Source organism: Lissotriton helveticus, chromosome 9, assembly GCF_964261635.1.
Source record: "Lissotriton helveticus chromosome 9, aLisHel1.1, whole genome shotgun sequence".
NCBI lineage: Eukaryota > Metazoa > Chordata > Amphibia > Caudata > Salamandridae > Lissotriton > Lissotriton helveticus.
Window position 1 is genome coordinate 429,320,144 of NC_136070.1, and position 14,399 is coordinate 429,334,542.

The window sequence follows — 14,399 nt, forward strand, 5'->3', positions numbered from 1 at the left end:
GACCTTGTTGCACAGATGTACTTTGAAGGACTTGAGCGCCATGAAGATTGCCATCAATTCCAGGTAGTTGATGTGCAACTTCTGTTGCTGGGTGGACCACAGTCCCTGCACCGTGTAGTGGAGCACATGCGCTCCCCACCCTTGGAGAGATGCGTCCGCTGTTAGGATAATCTGTGGCACAGGCTCTTGGAACGGTCGTCCCTTGCAAAGGTTGTGTGGATTCCACCAATGCAGAGAGTTGTATGCCCGACCGGTCACCAACACTAGGTCTGTCAGTTGTCCCTGAGCCTGTGTCCACTGATTCGCTAAGCATTCTTGGAGTGGACGCATGTGCAACCTTGCGTGCGGGACTATGAAGATGCAGGAGGCCATCATGCCTATCAACTGCATGAACACCCTCGCTGGTAGGGAGTGTTGTGGTCTGAACCTCTGGATCAGCGACTGAATGTTGTCGATCCTGACCGGGTTTGGCTGAGCCATAGCAGTCAGGGTATTTATTGTCGCACCGAGATACTGCCGCACATGGGCTGGTTGAAGGTGCGACTTTGGGTAGTTTAGCGAGAACCCCAGACTGTGGAGGAGGTGAATGGTGTGGGACATGTCCGCGGCGCACTGCCGTTCCGACTTTGCTTGAACGAGCCAGTCGTCCAGGTAAGGGTAGACATGTATGTTCTGCCTCCTGAGGTGCGCCGCAACTGTCGCCAGACACTTTGTAAATACTCTGGGGGCAGTGGTCACTCCGAAGGGTAGGACCTTGAACTGATAGTGCCTGTTTTGAATGGTAAACCTGAGGTATTTTCTGTGGGATGGGTGGAGTGGTATGTGGAAATAAGCATCCTTGAGGTCCAAGGTTGCTAGGAAGTCCCCTTGGTTTAGCAGGGGAAGAATCTGCTGCAGTGTAAGCATGTGAAAGTGTTCTGACAGTATATACAGGTTGAGGGGGCGTAGATCCAGAATGGGTCTGAGGGATCCGTCCTTTTTTGGGATAAGGAAGTACAGGGAATAGACCCCTGTGCCTTCCTCCTCCACTGGTACGAGCTCGATTGCGCCTTTTTGCAGCATCACCACAACTTCCTGCTGCAATAAGTGCAAGTGCTCTGCTGACATAGGACGTTGTCTTGGGGGAATGGTGGGTGGAGTAGATGTTAACTCCAAACAATAGCCGTACTGGTTAAGCTGTCTTACCCACCTGTCTGTGGTGATGGATGTCCAGACTGGCAGGAACTGCTGGAGTCTCCCCCCGACAGGTGTTGGATGGTCGGGGGGCAGTGACAGAGAGTCACTGTTTGTTGGCGGCAGAGGAACGGGAGTTGTTGTTTCCTCTGCCTCTGCCCTTGGCACTGTTACCCCTGTAACCCCCTCTACCCTGCTTGGGGTACGAGGATTGTGCACCACCTTTTGTGAATTGTGTCTGTTGACCCAAGTGTCCTCTGGTAACACCACGTGCTCCTGAGCGACGAAAAGTGCTCCCCCTGAATTGTTGAGACTGAAGCGCCCCCATGGACTTAGCGGTCTCATTGTCCTTTTTAATTTTTTCGAGGGTGGTGTCAACATCTGGGCCAAACAGTCTGTCAGGATTAACGGGCTGGTTGAGTATGGTTGTTTGAATGTCAGGTTTAAATCCTGATATGCGAAGCCATGCCTGTCGCCTTAACATGACGCTAGTGTTAATCGCCCTAGCCGCTGTATCAGCCACATCAAGTGCACACTTTATTGCGGCGTTTGAGATGAGCTTTCCCTCTTGTATGAGCATTTCGGCTGCCTCCTTAAACTCATCAGGTAGGTGTTGAAGGAGCTGTTCTAGGGTGTCGTAATGCGCTCTATCGTATCGTGCCAATAGTGCCTGTGTGTTTGATATACGCCAGATATTGGCAGCCTGCGCAGCCACCCGTTTGCCCGATGCCTCAAGCACTTTCGACTCCTTGTCTGGGGGAGGAGCTTCACCCGTTGTTTGGGAGTTTGCCCTCTTGCGGGCATTGGCGACCACCAACGAATCCAGAGGCAACTGTCCCCGAATATATGCAGGGTCCCCAGGTGCTGGCCTGTATTTCTTTTCGATACGCGGGTTTACCACTCTCGCCCTGGTAGGTTCTTTAAAGATCTCTGGGGCATGCTTAAGGACACCTTTTAGCATAGGAAGTGTCTTAACTGTTCTTTCTGAGACAGAGAAAGTGTCAAACAAAAAATCTTCCTCCACCGGGTCAGCATGCATGTCCACATCATGATTTGCAGCTGCCCTCTCTATCAAAGCATTAAATGCTGCTGAATCCTCAGTTGGTGATGTACGTGCACCAAAACCCTGTGGGTCCTGTACCACCTGATGTCCTCCTTGGTCACCAGTGTCGTCATATGAGTCCTGTTGACCATCAGGGTCATTGGCAGCTGGGAAATTGTACTGGTCATATTGGTTATCATCCTCTCCCCCTGACTGGTTGGGGGAAGGTGATGGACTCCTCCTTGGTGGTGGCTGAATAGGTTCAACAAGGGCAGGAATGTCCTGTGCCGCCCTCTTCTTTTTTAGTGGAATGACATAGGATTCCAATGGTTGGGAAGTGATCTTTCTTTTATAGAGGGTCAATTTCCCTGTTTCGGCATCGATGTAATGCTCAGATTGGTCTTCTGAGGCATTCGTCGGCACCGATCTGGGTGCAAACGCCTTCGGTGCCACCTTAGGTGGCAGAGTGTAGAGAAGCTTGGTTGAAGTCTTCGCAGGTGTGTCCACCGGTTTCGGAGCCGACGGCGTAGGAGCCGTTGACGTCAAAGTCTTCTCCCGAATACGTTTGAGGGAGTCGGTGACCTGTTTTGTGAACGAGGCGGAGGGTTTGGTACCCGACGCCCGATGTTCGGTAGCGTCGGAGGCGCTTGGTGTGGACGAGTGTGCCGCCGACGAATCTTCTGCTCCAACGGCTCCTGGCTCCGTCGTAGGCGCTGACGCTGTTGCCGCAGACCCGGCATCCGTGTGCCGATGCGTTGTGCCTCCGGCCTTCGGATCGTGGCCCTTAGTAGACTTCGATTCGACTGTGCGTTTACTTGTGGGCGCTGCAGCTTTGTCCGAAGGCGCGTCAACAGCCTTAGTGGAACGTGCCGGAGCGACCGTGCTCGAGACGTGATGGACAACCTTCTTAGAGGACGGCTCCTTGGCCACCTTCTGCTGCGCTGCCGACTCGACAGTTTTCTTCGACTTTGGAGGGCTGGAGGGCGACGGAGTCGATGAGGGAGCAGGCTTTGAAATTTTTGTTGGGACGTCGGCCATTTTAGGTGTTGTCGATTCCGAAGGTTTCGGTTTCGTTTTTGGCGGGACGTCGGCCCTCTTTTGTGTAGTCGAGTCCGAAGGTTTCGGTTTCGATACGCGCAATGGCGGCTCCGCTGGAGTGTCCGTGGCCGGGCCAGAAGGCGGGGCCGGGGATAGCGGTGCAGGGTCGTGGTTAAGGCCGAGTGGCGATCCCGTGACCCGAGCCTGAGTCATGTAACTTTTGGGGCATAGCTCTTCCTCTGAGCTATCTTCCGCGGCCCCATAAACTTCTTCGTCGTCCCCTACCTCCTCGACGTATTCAAGGTCTTGGCCCAGTTCCTCGACGTGTTCTTCTGGATCGGCCTGGACCTCCGTCGACGGGGGTGAAATCTGAAGATGATGGCTTTGGCCTTCTTCTGCGGGGTTGTCGAATATATCGTCGGGTGCCGGAGCCGCTCGCTGTGCCTCAAGGCGCACCGCGCGCCGAAGCTTGAGCGTTTTCTTGGACCTGAACTTAGAGCAGGCCATGCAGTTGTCCTCGTTGTGGTCCGGCGAGAGGCATTTATTACAGACTGGATGCACGTCGATATGTGGATATTTGGATCCACAGACGGGGCAGAACTTGAACGGGCTCCGCTCCATGAGAAGTTCGTCGGGGTCTTGCTGCGACGAGAGGGCCTCGATGTTGGAAGAGTCACTCGACTCCGCAGAATCCCGACTCAAAGAGCCGGATGATGCTCGAGACCGCACGCAAACAATACCGACGCAGGTAACGAAGGCCTTTTGGCCTTAAGAAGAGATTTTTACGATTCCGACACGGAGACGTCGAAATCACATCCGAACCCAATGGCGGAAAAAAACAATCTGGGGATGGAGTCGATGCCCATGCACACTGTAGTCCAGGGGAGGAGCCACCTATCTCGTGATACTTCGAAGACTCTTCCAGGACAACAATGTGCAATCATCCGGACCCAACACTAGGCGGCGATCTATGCACTAGATATGAATTTAGCAGCCCACATGCCTCGAACCTGCAGGTTTAAGTATCCATCAAAACATCTTTGTGTTCCTAAAAAATCAGTTGATCGTTACCAACACATTACTTAAAGGCATATCAATAGTTACGGAGAATGACACTATACAACCATGGCAAAAATTGAAGCTTTTTGCAGTCCAACTTATGGACAAAATGGCTCTTTACACAACAGCCAAGACACTGTTTAAAGAAATCAGTCACGAAAACAGCAAATTTGGGAAACTGGTCACAAGTTGCTTTGCCGGCTGTACTTAAGAAAAGTCTACTTTTATAGAGAAGAGAATTTGAATTACATAAGCATATAAAATAAAATACTTAACAAAGGGCAGATAGTGCTTCTGATACTTTAAATGTTGCATTATGTACTATTTTAACTACCTTTGAATGCTCAAAACAAGGCCCAGAGCAGTCCAATATCTCGAGTACAAACTAGGTATTGAAAAATGTAAAATAAGCAACATTTTTGGTAGAACACATTTACAACTTTCTTATGAGGTTATCACTAAGGGGAATTAGGGTATATGGGCACAGTGCAAAAGCAGAAGACAGAGCACTAAAGTAATATACAAAAATATTGCTACACTCATTTCTGCTCTTTATCTCTAGCAAAGCAGTAAGATGTATGAAATCCAACTTTATAGAAATATTTTCAGTTTCAGGAATTAACTCTCCATGTTTGTAGATTATTTAACTCACCTCGGAAAGGTGGTCAGCCATGGGACAGTGTAATGGGTTCCGAGAGGTCATAATGTGACAAACATTTAAAAACAATACGGATCAAGAGAAGGTACAACCCAAAGAGGTAAAGAGTTTGCTGCAATACATTTCTAACAATTTCTGCTATGTCTGTATCAATATAATTTAGAGATTGCCCCCCCCCAAAAACACACCTAATTTCATTGTTTCAGACAGTGTAGGCTGCTGATTTCATCATGAATGAAATTTTCACTTGATGTAGCACAATAAAATCTGTCACTAGGAAAATTGCATCATTACACAGTGTGTGTCAGATAGAATGAAACACATGTTTTCAATTATATTCATGTCCCCATGTATCTGGAGGTTAACAGGAAAGTCAGAGATGACAATGTTGAGAGATGCAGATAGTGAGTGTAGGTACCAAGATCTCTTGCGAATCAGTTACGCAGTATGTAAAAGAAAATATAAAGGAAAGACCACTTTACGTCCCTGACTGCTCTTCAAGCACACCAAAGCTTGACCAGAAAAAAAGCTAACTATCTGGGTTAAAAAAAATAGATTTATAAGCAATATGAATTCAAAGGGTAGTGCTACTTATCAAAAGATATTTGTGTGTGAAAGCACAATCATGACAATACGTGCAGACAATACAGACCTGTTGAAAATGCATAATCACAACAGCAAATGATATAACTACTACTGAAAAACATATACATACTACAAGCAACAGGTGTTGCCGGCCACATTAACTCCTGCGTGCGTGACCTTCGACCTTGTGAATCGACGTACACTCCCATATGGCTGAAGCAAAGCAGGTATTCCTCATTACTGAGCTCCACGGCACACAGGGCATCAAAAGGCTGCTGGGAAAGGAACGCAAGTGAGGGATCACTTGGATTTACCAGATTTATTGACTGGGCATCCCCGTGGATGAACAAGAGAGAGAACCCAGACTGGTATCCAACACAGAGCTTGTCCTTGAACATGGCCATCCACTGAACACTCCCTGGTGCCTGCATTTCATTGACTTTCTTGTGGAAAGGTTTAGTTCTATAAAGTTCATAACAAAGAACCTGCCTTTTTACTGCCACAAACAAATAGGGGGGAGAGGTTTTATTTTCTGATGACGTTGAAATGAACTGGCAGCCTTTAGTTTCTGGTAGTTTAATGTCAAAACTGCCTTCTGATCCATCCAGCGCAGACCAGGGGTAAAGGTGAACATGATGATTGCGGCCACAAATAAGGACAATTATTTTCTCTTTGGAAAACAGCTCAATCTGGTGCACCTTCTTGCAGTCAGCAGCTCGAACAATTCCTGGAACATAAAGAACAATTCCAGTCAGAACACACAATCACAGATAGAACACTAGTTACCAAGCATGATGGACAATGTATTTCACAAGGTAAACACATTCAAATATCTGCTTTCGCTGAGAAGACAGGGAAGTGAAAGGCACTTCGAGATGAATGTCAGGAGTTGGTGGACCACAATGACCAAATTCACTCTGATCTCATCTTTCAACAAATATAGGACTGAAAAGGCAGATTTTTTTAACTTCAATATTTTAAGGAATAAGTTATATGAATTTTCCAGTCCTTTGTGTCAATGAAAGAATGGGATAATACAATTCAAACAAGGAACCTTATAGTTAAAATAAAGTGATTTTCTGATACTTAATTTGATTTTGAAAACAAAAGGCTTAAAGTCTTAAATGTCCTGCCATGGAAAAAAGCTACTGACTGGAGCTCATTACATCAATAACAGTGCTACCCAACAGGAGCTTGTAAAATAAGTGATTGCCAGTGAGGTACTCATTTACATAGGATATTCCCTTAGAAGCAAATGACTGGAAAACAAGTGTCCCTGAGTTACAATCATGCCCCAAATGAAAAGCATGAGAGATGGGAGTGCTCCAGGACCTCCAACAACTCTACAAAGTTATGCGTGAAAGCCTCTGCTGTAATGAAGGAAGCAAAAGGCAGCCTATATTACCTCATAACACTTCATGGCAGTGCTCAAATAAGCACATGTGAACCTAATCAAAATGTATTGACACCAAGTGTCTTTTAATAGACCATTATCAGTGGCAATAATGGCACACTTGAAAGTGTGGAGCTGCACCACCTGTGAAAAATGTTATGAACTTTGGCACCATCAACTGAAAAGCATCCCAGTATATTGGTAACTAACAAGCATGCGTTGTGACTCATTTAGTTTTCATTAAGGTTCCGCAGAATGCTCCTGCACTGCAACACCAAAAGATATCTGAGGAAAAGATACAAATAACAATAAAAGCTACACACACTCAACATGAAATCAATGGAGAACATGTTAATTTAGTTTAAAATGGAACAGGAGGTTGTTAGTAAATAAGAAACAAAGTTTAAGATGATTCTAAATGCCTGTGCAGGTCAAAAACTATAAAACATTTTAGAATAAATGCTTTTTGTTTTCTAATACACCACATACTCCGTTTCCTTTTCGTTTAGAGGTTTATAAACAAACTAACCACGATTTCATGAGACATCTAGTAACATACCATCTCTTGTCAACTCTATGACATAGAGCCCTTCTTCGGTGCCAATTACAATACGATCGGGATCTACATAACAGAGGAACAACAAAGGCATTAATTTGTTTATTACACACGACAAGGCTTAAATTACAACGTTCAGGAAATGGGCATGTGATTACAAGAGCACACTTCGGGAAAAGGGCATATGTAAATGCATCATTTCCCTGCGACATTCCAGTACAGGAAATAACTTGACTAACTTGTTGATAATTTCTTTGCACTTTGGAGGAGAGCCATATCAGACCAATAGTTCCATCTATCTGGAGGACATGAGTTTCAGGATATTTAATATGTTTTTACTTTTACTGTGGTGGATAAAGGAGAGCTGATGAGTAAAAAAAAAAACATAGATGGTCGTTGGATGGGCTTACATTATGGTCTACACACAACCCTAGTGAGGAAAGGAATATATTACTTACCCTCTAAGCATCAATTTGTAGCATATAATGCTGTAGATTCATATGCTTAACCTACTCCTGCCATCTAGTGTTGGGCTCAGAAGAAGTTCTTCTGGTCGCAAGATATAGTGACTCCTCCTATAGTCTGCGTTGCGTATGTTCATCAGATCCTTTGTTAGAATGTTTTTAGCTCATCAGGCTTTAGGATAGGAGCAATATAGTGACAAAAAAGATAAGAATGCAAGTGAATGGTACCATAATCTAAAATGTTAATAGGTAAGAACATACGTCAACCAATAGCTGCCGGGGAGGAGCGTGGATGCATATGAATCTATGGCACTACATACAACAAATAGATGTTACAGGGTAATTCACATATTCCAGTCGTAGCATGCATTGGCCGTAAATACATATGCTTTGCATGAAATATAAAGCAGTGCTCCCTAGAAGCGATGGTTATCTAGTGGTTGACATAGGTGTTTGAAAAAGTATTCTTAAGACAGCTTGACCCACTCTAGCTTGTTTATTAGCTAAGCCATCAACACAATGTTTTATGAATGTATGTAGGTTATTTCATTTAGCTGCTTTACGAATTTCCGGTAGTGGGATGTTTCCTAAAACGTTTATTGAGGCTCCTCCTTTACGTGTGCAATGAGCTCTTGGAGCTACAGTTAGTACTCTTTGTGCTTTTCGGGAGAAAGTCTAAATACATCTAACTATTCAGCTGGCTATTCCCGCTTTGGATATTGGAAAACCTTGCTGTGGGCTTTGCAATTGCAACAAAGAGTTGTTGCATTTTGTGAAAAGATTTAGTTCTCTCTATGTAATACATTAATGCCCTTTTAACATCCAATGAGCGTAAAGCTCTTTCTGCTACTGAATCTGTTTTAGGCAACAGATCAGGTAGCTCTATTGTTTGGTTTGTATGAAAAGTGGACACTAAGTTTGGTAGGAATTTAGGGTTGGTACAAAGTACACATTTTTATGGAAATATTTGGAAAAACGGCTCTTCCAATGCAAGGGCTTGGATTTCACTTATTCTTTGAAGAGAAGTGTTAGCTACTACGAAGGCCACCTTCAATGTGAGGAATCGAAGGTCACAAGAATGAAGTGGCTTAAAGGGTGGTCCCATGAGTCTAGTGAACAAAATATTAAGGTTCAAGACTGGTGCCAGTGGGGTGGAAGGTGGACTGACTTTTTAGTCCTTCCATAAATGCTTTAATCACTCGAACTTTAAAAAGTGGCACGTGTTGTCTATTTTGCATGTAAGCAGCTAAAGCTGCTAAATATAATCTGATTGATGTATAAGCAAATCCTGCTTACTGCAGATGAAGAGATAAGCAATAAGGTCTTGCACTATTGGATTTGTTTATTTCAACAATAATGTACAACTCTAGACCATGTACTGTGAGGTACTGCATACGTGCTCCCCAACCCTGAAGGGATGCATCTGTGGTAATGGTGACTTGCGGAATTGAGGCTTTGAAGAGCAGACACTGCAATGGATTGCTGCTGTTCCACCACTGCAAAGAGCGATGGGTCGCTGGTCCTACCAACACTAGGTCTTGCAGATGCCCCTTTTCATGAGATCTTTGAGATTGAAGAGTGCATTGAACAGGACGCATATGTAGTATTTGGTACTATGGATATGCATGAGGCCATCATTCCTAGAAAGCTCAAGATTGTTATTATATTGATTTGACACTGTGGTGGTTGAAACAGAGGTAATGATACCTGGAACTTTTGTGCCCTTCCAGGACTGTGATAGATTTTGGCTGTTACTGAGTTTAATGCTGCACCTAGGAATGTTTGTATTTGTAAATGTTGGGGCTGAGACTTTGCTATGTTGAGTGTAAATCCTAATTTGTGTAGAAGGCTGATTGCCTGTTGCGTGTCCTGAAGACATTAGTGTTCGGTAGGACTTTTGATGAGCCAATAGTCTAGCTAGAGGAAAACATGTATGCCCCCCTCCCCTTCTGAGCTGAGCTGCTAAAATTGCGAGGCATTTAGTGAATACTACTCTTGGAACAATGTTACTCTGAATGGTAACACCTTGTACTGGTAGTGCTGTCTGTTGATTGGAAAAGTGAGATAGCGACGGTGTGCTGGATGTATGGGAAAATGGAAATAAGCATCTTTGAGGTCTAATGCTGTCATGAAATCTCCTTGCTGTAGCAATGGTATGATGTCTTGTAGTGTGACAATGTGAAAGTGTTCTGAGGAGATGCAACTGTTGAGTGGGATGAGGTCTAGAATAACGTCCCGTCCTTTTGGGAATGAGGAAGTATAATGAGTATATTCCATGTCCCTGTTGTTGCTTTGGGACCATTTCTATAGCTCCTTTTTGAAGGAGATCTTGAACCTTCTCTTGGAGGAGTATAAGATGTTCTGGGGAAATATTTTGTGTCCGTGGTGGTATTGAGGGTGGTATATTTGTAAGCTCTAGGTAATACCCATCTATGCTGATAGATAGAAACCGCTCATCAGTGGTGATTTGTGTCCGATGCTGGTGATACAGCTGTAGCCGTCCTCCATAGGTGTTATATGCTGAGGGGAGGCTTAGCTGGTCACTGTTTAGTAGGTGTGGCGGATTTTGTGGTGGACCCACGACTTCTTCCTCGATTGTTTTTATAGCGTGACTTAGAGTAGGTTCCTCTGGAGTATTGCGCCTGGTAGGAGCCTTGTTGTTTTTGCGCACTACATGAATCAGTTGATGTGCCAGGTCTGGCTGCCCCGCTATATTGTCCCTTCGCAAAAGGAACTTCTATGATGGAAGGTTTGTAGGGCATCCATGGCTTCAGCTGTAACTTTTTATTTTGTTTTTTTAGCATGTCATTCTCTTGTGGCCCAAATAGATTTTGTCCATCAAAGGGTAGGTTTAAGAGTTGTTGATGCACATAGGTCTTAAAGCCCGAGACCCTATTCCATGAATGATGCGTAATGAGGATACTAGTGTTTATTTCCCTTGCACTAGTATTAGCAGAATCCAGCGCACATTGTATAATAGTATTTGATATGATTCAACCGTCCCCTACCAATGGAGTCCCCTTCCGACTATATTGTTCCGAGAGGTGCTGCAGTAGCTCCTGCATCTCATCCTATTGGGCTCAGTTATAACAGGAATATAATCGCACAGAATTGGTGATAAGTAGGCGACTAGCTGCTTGTGCAGCAACACGTTTCCCCAACGCATCATATTTTTTGCTTTACTTATATGTGGGTGTGGCATTCCCAGTGCCCTGTGAGTGATCCCTTTTTCCAGCAGTGTGTACCACTAATGAGTCAGGGGGTACTTGTCCACTGACATATGCCAGGGCTGATGGACACTCTTAGTATTTTTTGTCCACCCTAGGACTTATGCTGGACTTCACCATCTGCTTAAAGATTTCCTGTGTGGATTTAAACATGCCTTTTAAAATAGGAAGGAATTGCACTGTTTTGTGTGACCTATTTAGTGTCGCCACACAAAAAAATCCTCATCATCTATAGTGTGAAGATACACTTAGTGGTAGTGTGCTGTCCTACTGATTAGTTCATGATATGATGTGGTATCATCAGGTGATGAGGGTTTTGGAGGGCAGAGGTCCAGATTGGTATCATCCATCAGAATTGTAGCATATTGATCCCAAGGACTCTGTATATTGTCTGGGTCCTCTTGGGAATCTGGAACATATAGTGAGCCATATGGTAAAGACTCCATTGAATCAATATCACCCGTTGATGACTGCAAGGTTGATGTATGCTGCTGTTTTGATGGTAGGTGCTCTGTTGACTGCTTACGTACTGGTGATATTGCCAGTGGTTGTACTATTGGCGGTGGAGGAGATAGAGGCTTATAGGGAGGTGGACGAGGGGGATTAGGAGGAAAAATAATAGGACTACTGCCTGGCCTTTCTTTTTCGGAGCCTTGGGTGGATCTGGCCCCATGATTTCCTGTTCAAATGTGTTTTCCTCTTTGGAAGTGTGTCAGAAATAGTTGGGACAACTTTGCCCCGGCTTTGCCAGTGTCCGGATTGATAAAAAAAAATGTTTGTCTTTTGTCCAGTTTATCTTGAAGTTTCTCAAGAATTGGTTGAACAGGCAGTTGTTTGGGCTCTGACTCTGTCTGTGTGTTTCGATGTCGAAGGTATTTTCGGCATCGGTTGTCAAGTGTTTTAAAAGCAAAGGGACTCTAGTCTAGTCTGCTCCTGACCCTGTTTTCAAAGACCACCATGGCCCGTGGGCAGTTGGGTTCCAGAAACCACCGTAGCTGTTTTTGCCAGGGAATGGCAGCCTTTCTTCGTTTTTCTCACATGCCCTTGTATGGAAGGATCATGGTAGGAGATCTTGTCACTGCTGGCCACCAGTGTAGGGACGTCAATCGATACTGCCTGTGCCTCAGTGTTCTCTGTGTCTTGTTACACCTCTGCCGATTGCACCCTGAAAATATCAGGTGTAGCTTCGCTATGCTGTGTCTGAATGGCGGAATGGGCCCAACAATATTCTCTTCGCTGCAGAAGAGTTTCTTCAAGCGGAAAGCCAGACATGCCTCACACAACAAACCATTGTGTTCTGTTAACAAACAGAGATTCTACACCTTGTGCTGGTCCTGCTTGGAGTATTTGGCATGACAGAAGCTAAAGGGAGTCTTTTCCATTCCTCTTCGCCGTCTAGTATATGGAGTTTGTTGTTGTTAGAGTTGGTGTCTAGAAGTACAATGATGCGTCGAAACCGGGCCCCAGCGGATGTATTGAATATCTAAAGTAACACCAGTTGGTGTGGTGATTGGCGAGGTCCAGCAGACATTTGAAAAAGAACGGGGTGCTGGAAGGGCCTCAAAGCAGGAATCGAGCTTCGGTCATGGAACTCTGAGAAAGACATCCTAATCCAATGGCGAAAAAACCCATCTAACAAAGGAGCCGCTGAACATGAGCAACAGACTATAGGAGAAAATCACTCACTATACTTTGTGTCTGGAAGAACTTCTTAGAAGAAAAACAAGTTGCAAATGTCCGAGCCCAACACTAGATGGCAGGAGTATGCTAAGCATATGTATCTAAGCCCAACACATGCTACAAATGCACAAGTTACTACTTGTATAACGATATATCTGTAAGAGACATTAGTTAGTGATAGATTCCTTACCTTAGAATATCCGAGGCGTCAGTTTTACTTAGCAGTACCCCTGCGTATTAGTAGGTGGCGTCTGGGGCTCCGCACCCGTCACTGGCGTCGTCAGCGCCGAGATAACGTCACGGGGAGTACTTAGGCGCCACCCATGCGCGCGGACGTCAGTTCTGTACACGAGTTTCCGCACCAGGAACGCAGAGCCATGCAAGATACTGACCTTTGGTGCAAAAAACTAGGGCCCGGAAAGGAATGACCTTAACCCTAGTAATCAGTTCGCAGAACGGGGAGGATGGGTGGGGCGGTAAGGAATCTATCACTAACTAATGTCTCTTACAGATATATCGTTACACAAGTAGTAACTTGTGCATCTGAAAGAGACACGTTAGTGATAGATTCCTTACCTTAGAAAAGATACCCCAGCAATACCGACCCCGGAGGTGGGTCTGCGAACATGATTACACCAGAAAGTCATGGAGCACAGAACAGCTAAAGAAGCCGTCTCTCCAGACCTGACGGTCAAGGCAGTAGTTCTTGGTAAACGTGTGCAGCGAGGCCCAAGTAGCTGTCTGACATATGTCCTGCAAGGGAACGCCGCGTCCCAAATCAGTAGTGGCTGCCATTGCCCTGGTGGAATTGGCACGCAGCCCCACAGGAGTCTCCTTCTTAGCCAAGGAGTTACATGCTTTGATGCACAAATCGACCAACCGAGAGATGATCCGTTTGTGCACGGCCTGACCTTTTTTGGCGCCCACGTAGCCAACAAAGAGCTGATCATCCACCCGGAACTGGGTGCAGACAGTGGAGCCTCTCCTCTTTCCTGGAAGGATGCGGAGGTGGAAAGAAGGTGGGCAAAGTGATGGTCTGCCTGATGTGGAAGGGCGTGACAATCTTTGGCAGAAAAGAAGGACGGGTCCTCAGAACCACCTTGTCCGGATGAACAGAAAGGTTTGGAAGAAAAAGTCTGGAGCTCACTCACTCTTCTGGCAGAGGTGATAGCCACCAGGAAAGCCGTCTTTAAAATAACAAGACGTAAGGGACAGTTATGAAAAGGCTCAAAAGTAGCACACATCAAAAAAGTCAAAACAAGATTCAAGTCCCACTGCGGCATTATGAAAGGCACAGGAGGAAACGTGTGTGTAATGCCTCTGAGGAAACGTTTAACAACCGGGGACTTAAAAAGAGAAGGCTGATCTGGAAGCCGTAGAAAGGCGGAGATGGCCGAAAGATAACCTTTGACAGAGCCCTGCTGGGCCAAAGATAGAAGGAATAGAAGGACCTCAGAAAGAGGGGCAGAAAGGGGATCCACAGCCTTTGCTGTGCCCCATGCCACATATCTGTTCCACCTGCAG

At 45.4% G+C, this 14,399-nt stretch overlaps 1 protein-coding gene across 1 annotated transcript in view; it reads right to left on the minus strand.

The window, feature by feature from the left end:
• Positions 1-14,399, minus strand: part of CDC42BPB (CDC42 binding protein kinase beta) — a 709,648-nt gene that overhangs the window by 137,292 nt on the left and 557,957 nt on the right. The window contains exons 29-30 of the mRNA XM_078660224.1: positions 7,508-7,570; positions 5,686-6,282 (exon numbers count right to left, since the gene is read on the minus strand). Coding sequence (XP_078516350.1) covers positions 5,686-6,282; positions 7,508-7,570 — 660 coding nt within the window. The remainder of the gene's footprint in view (positions 1-5,685; positions 6,283-7,507; positions 7,571-14,399) is intronic.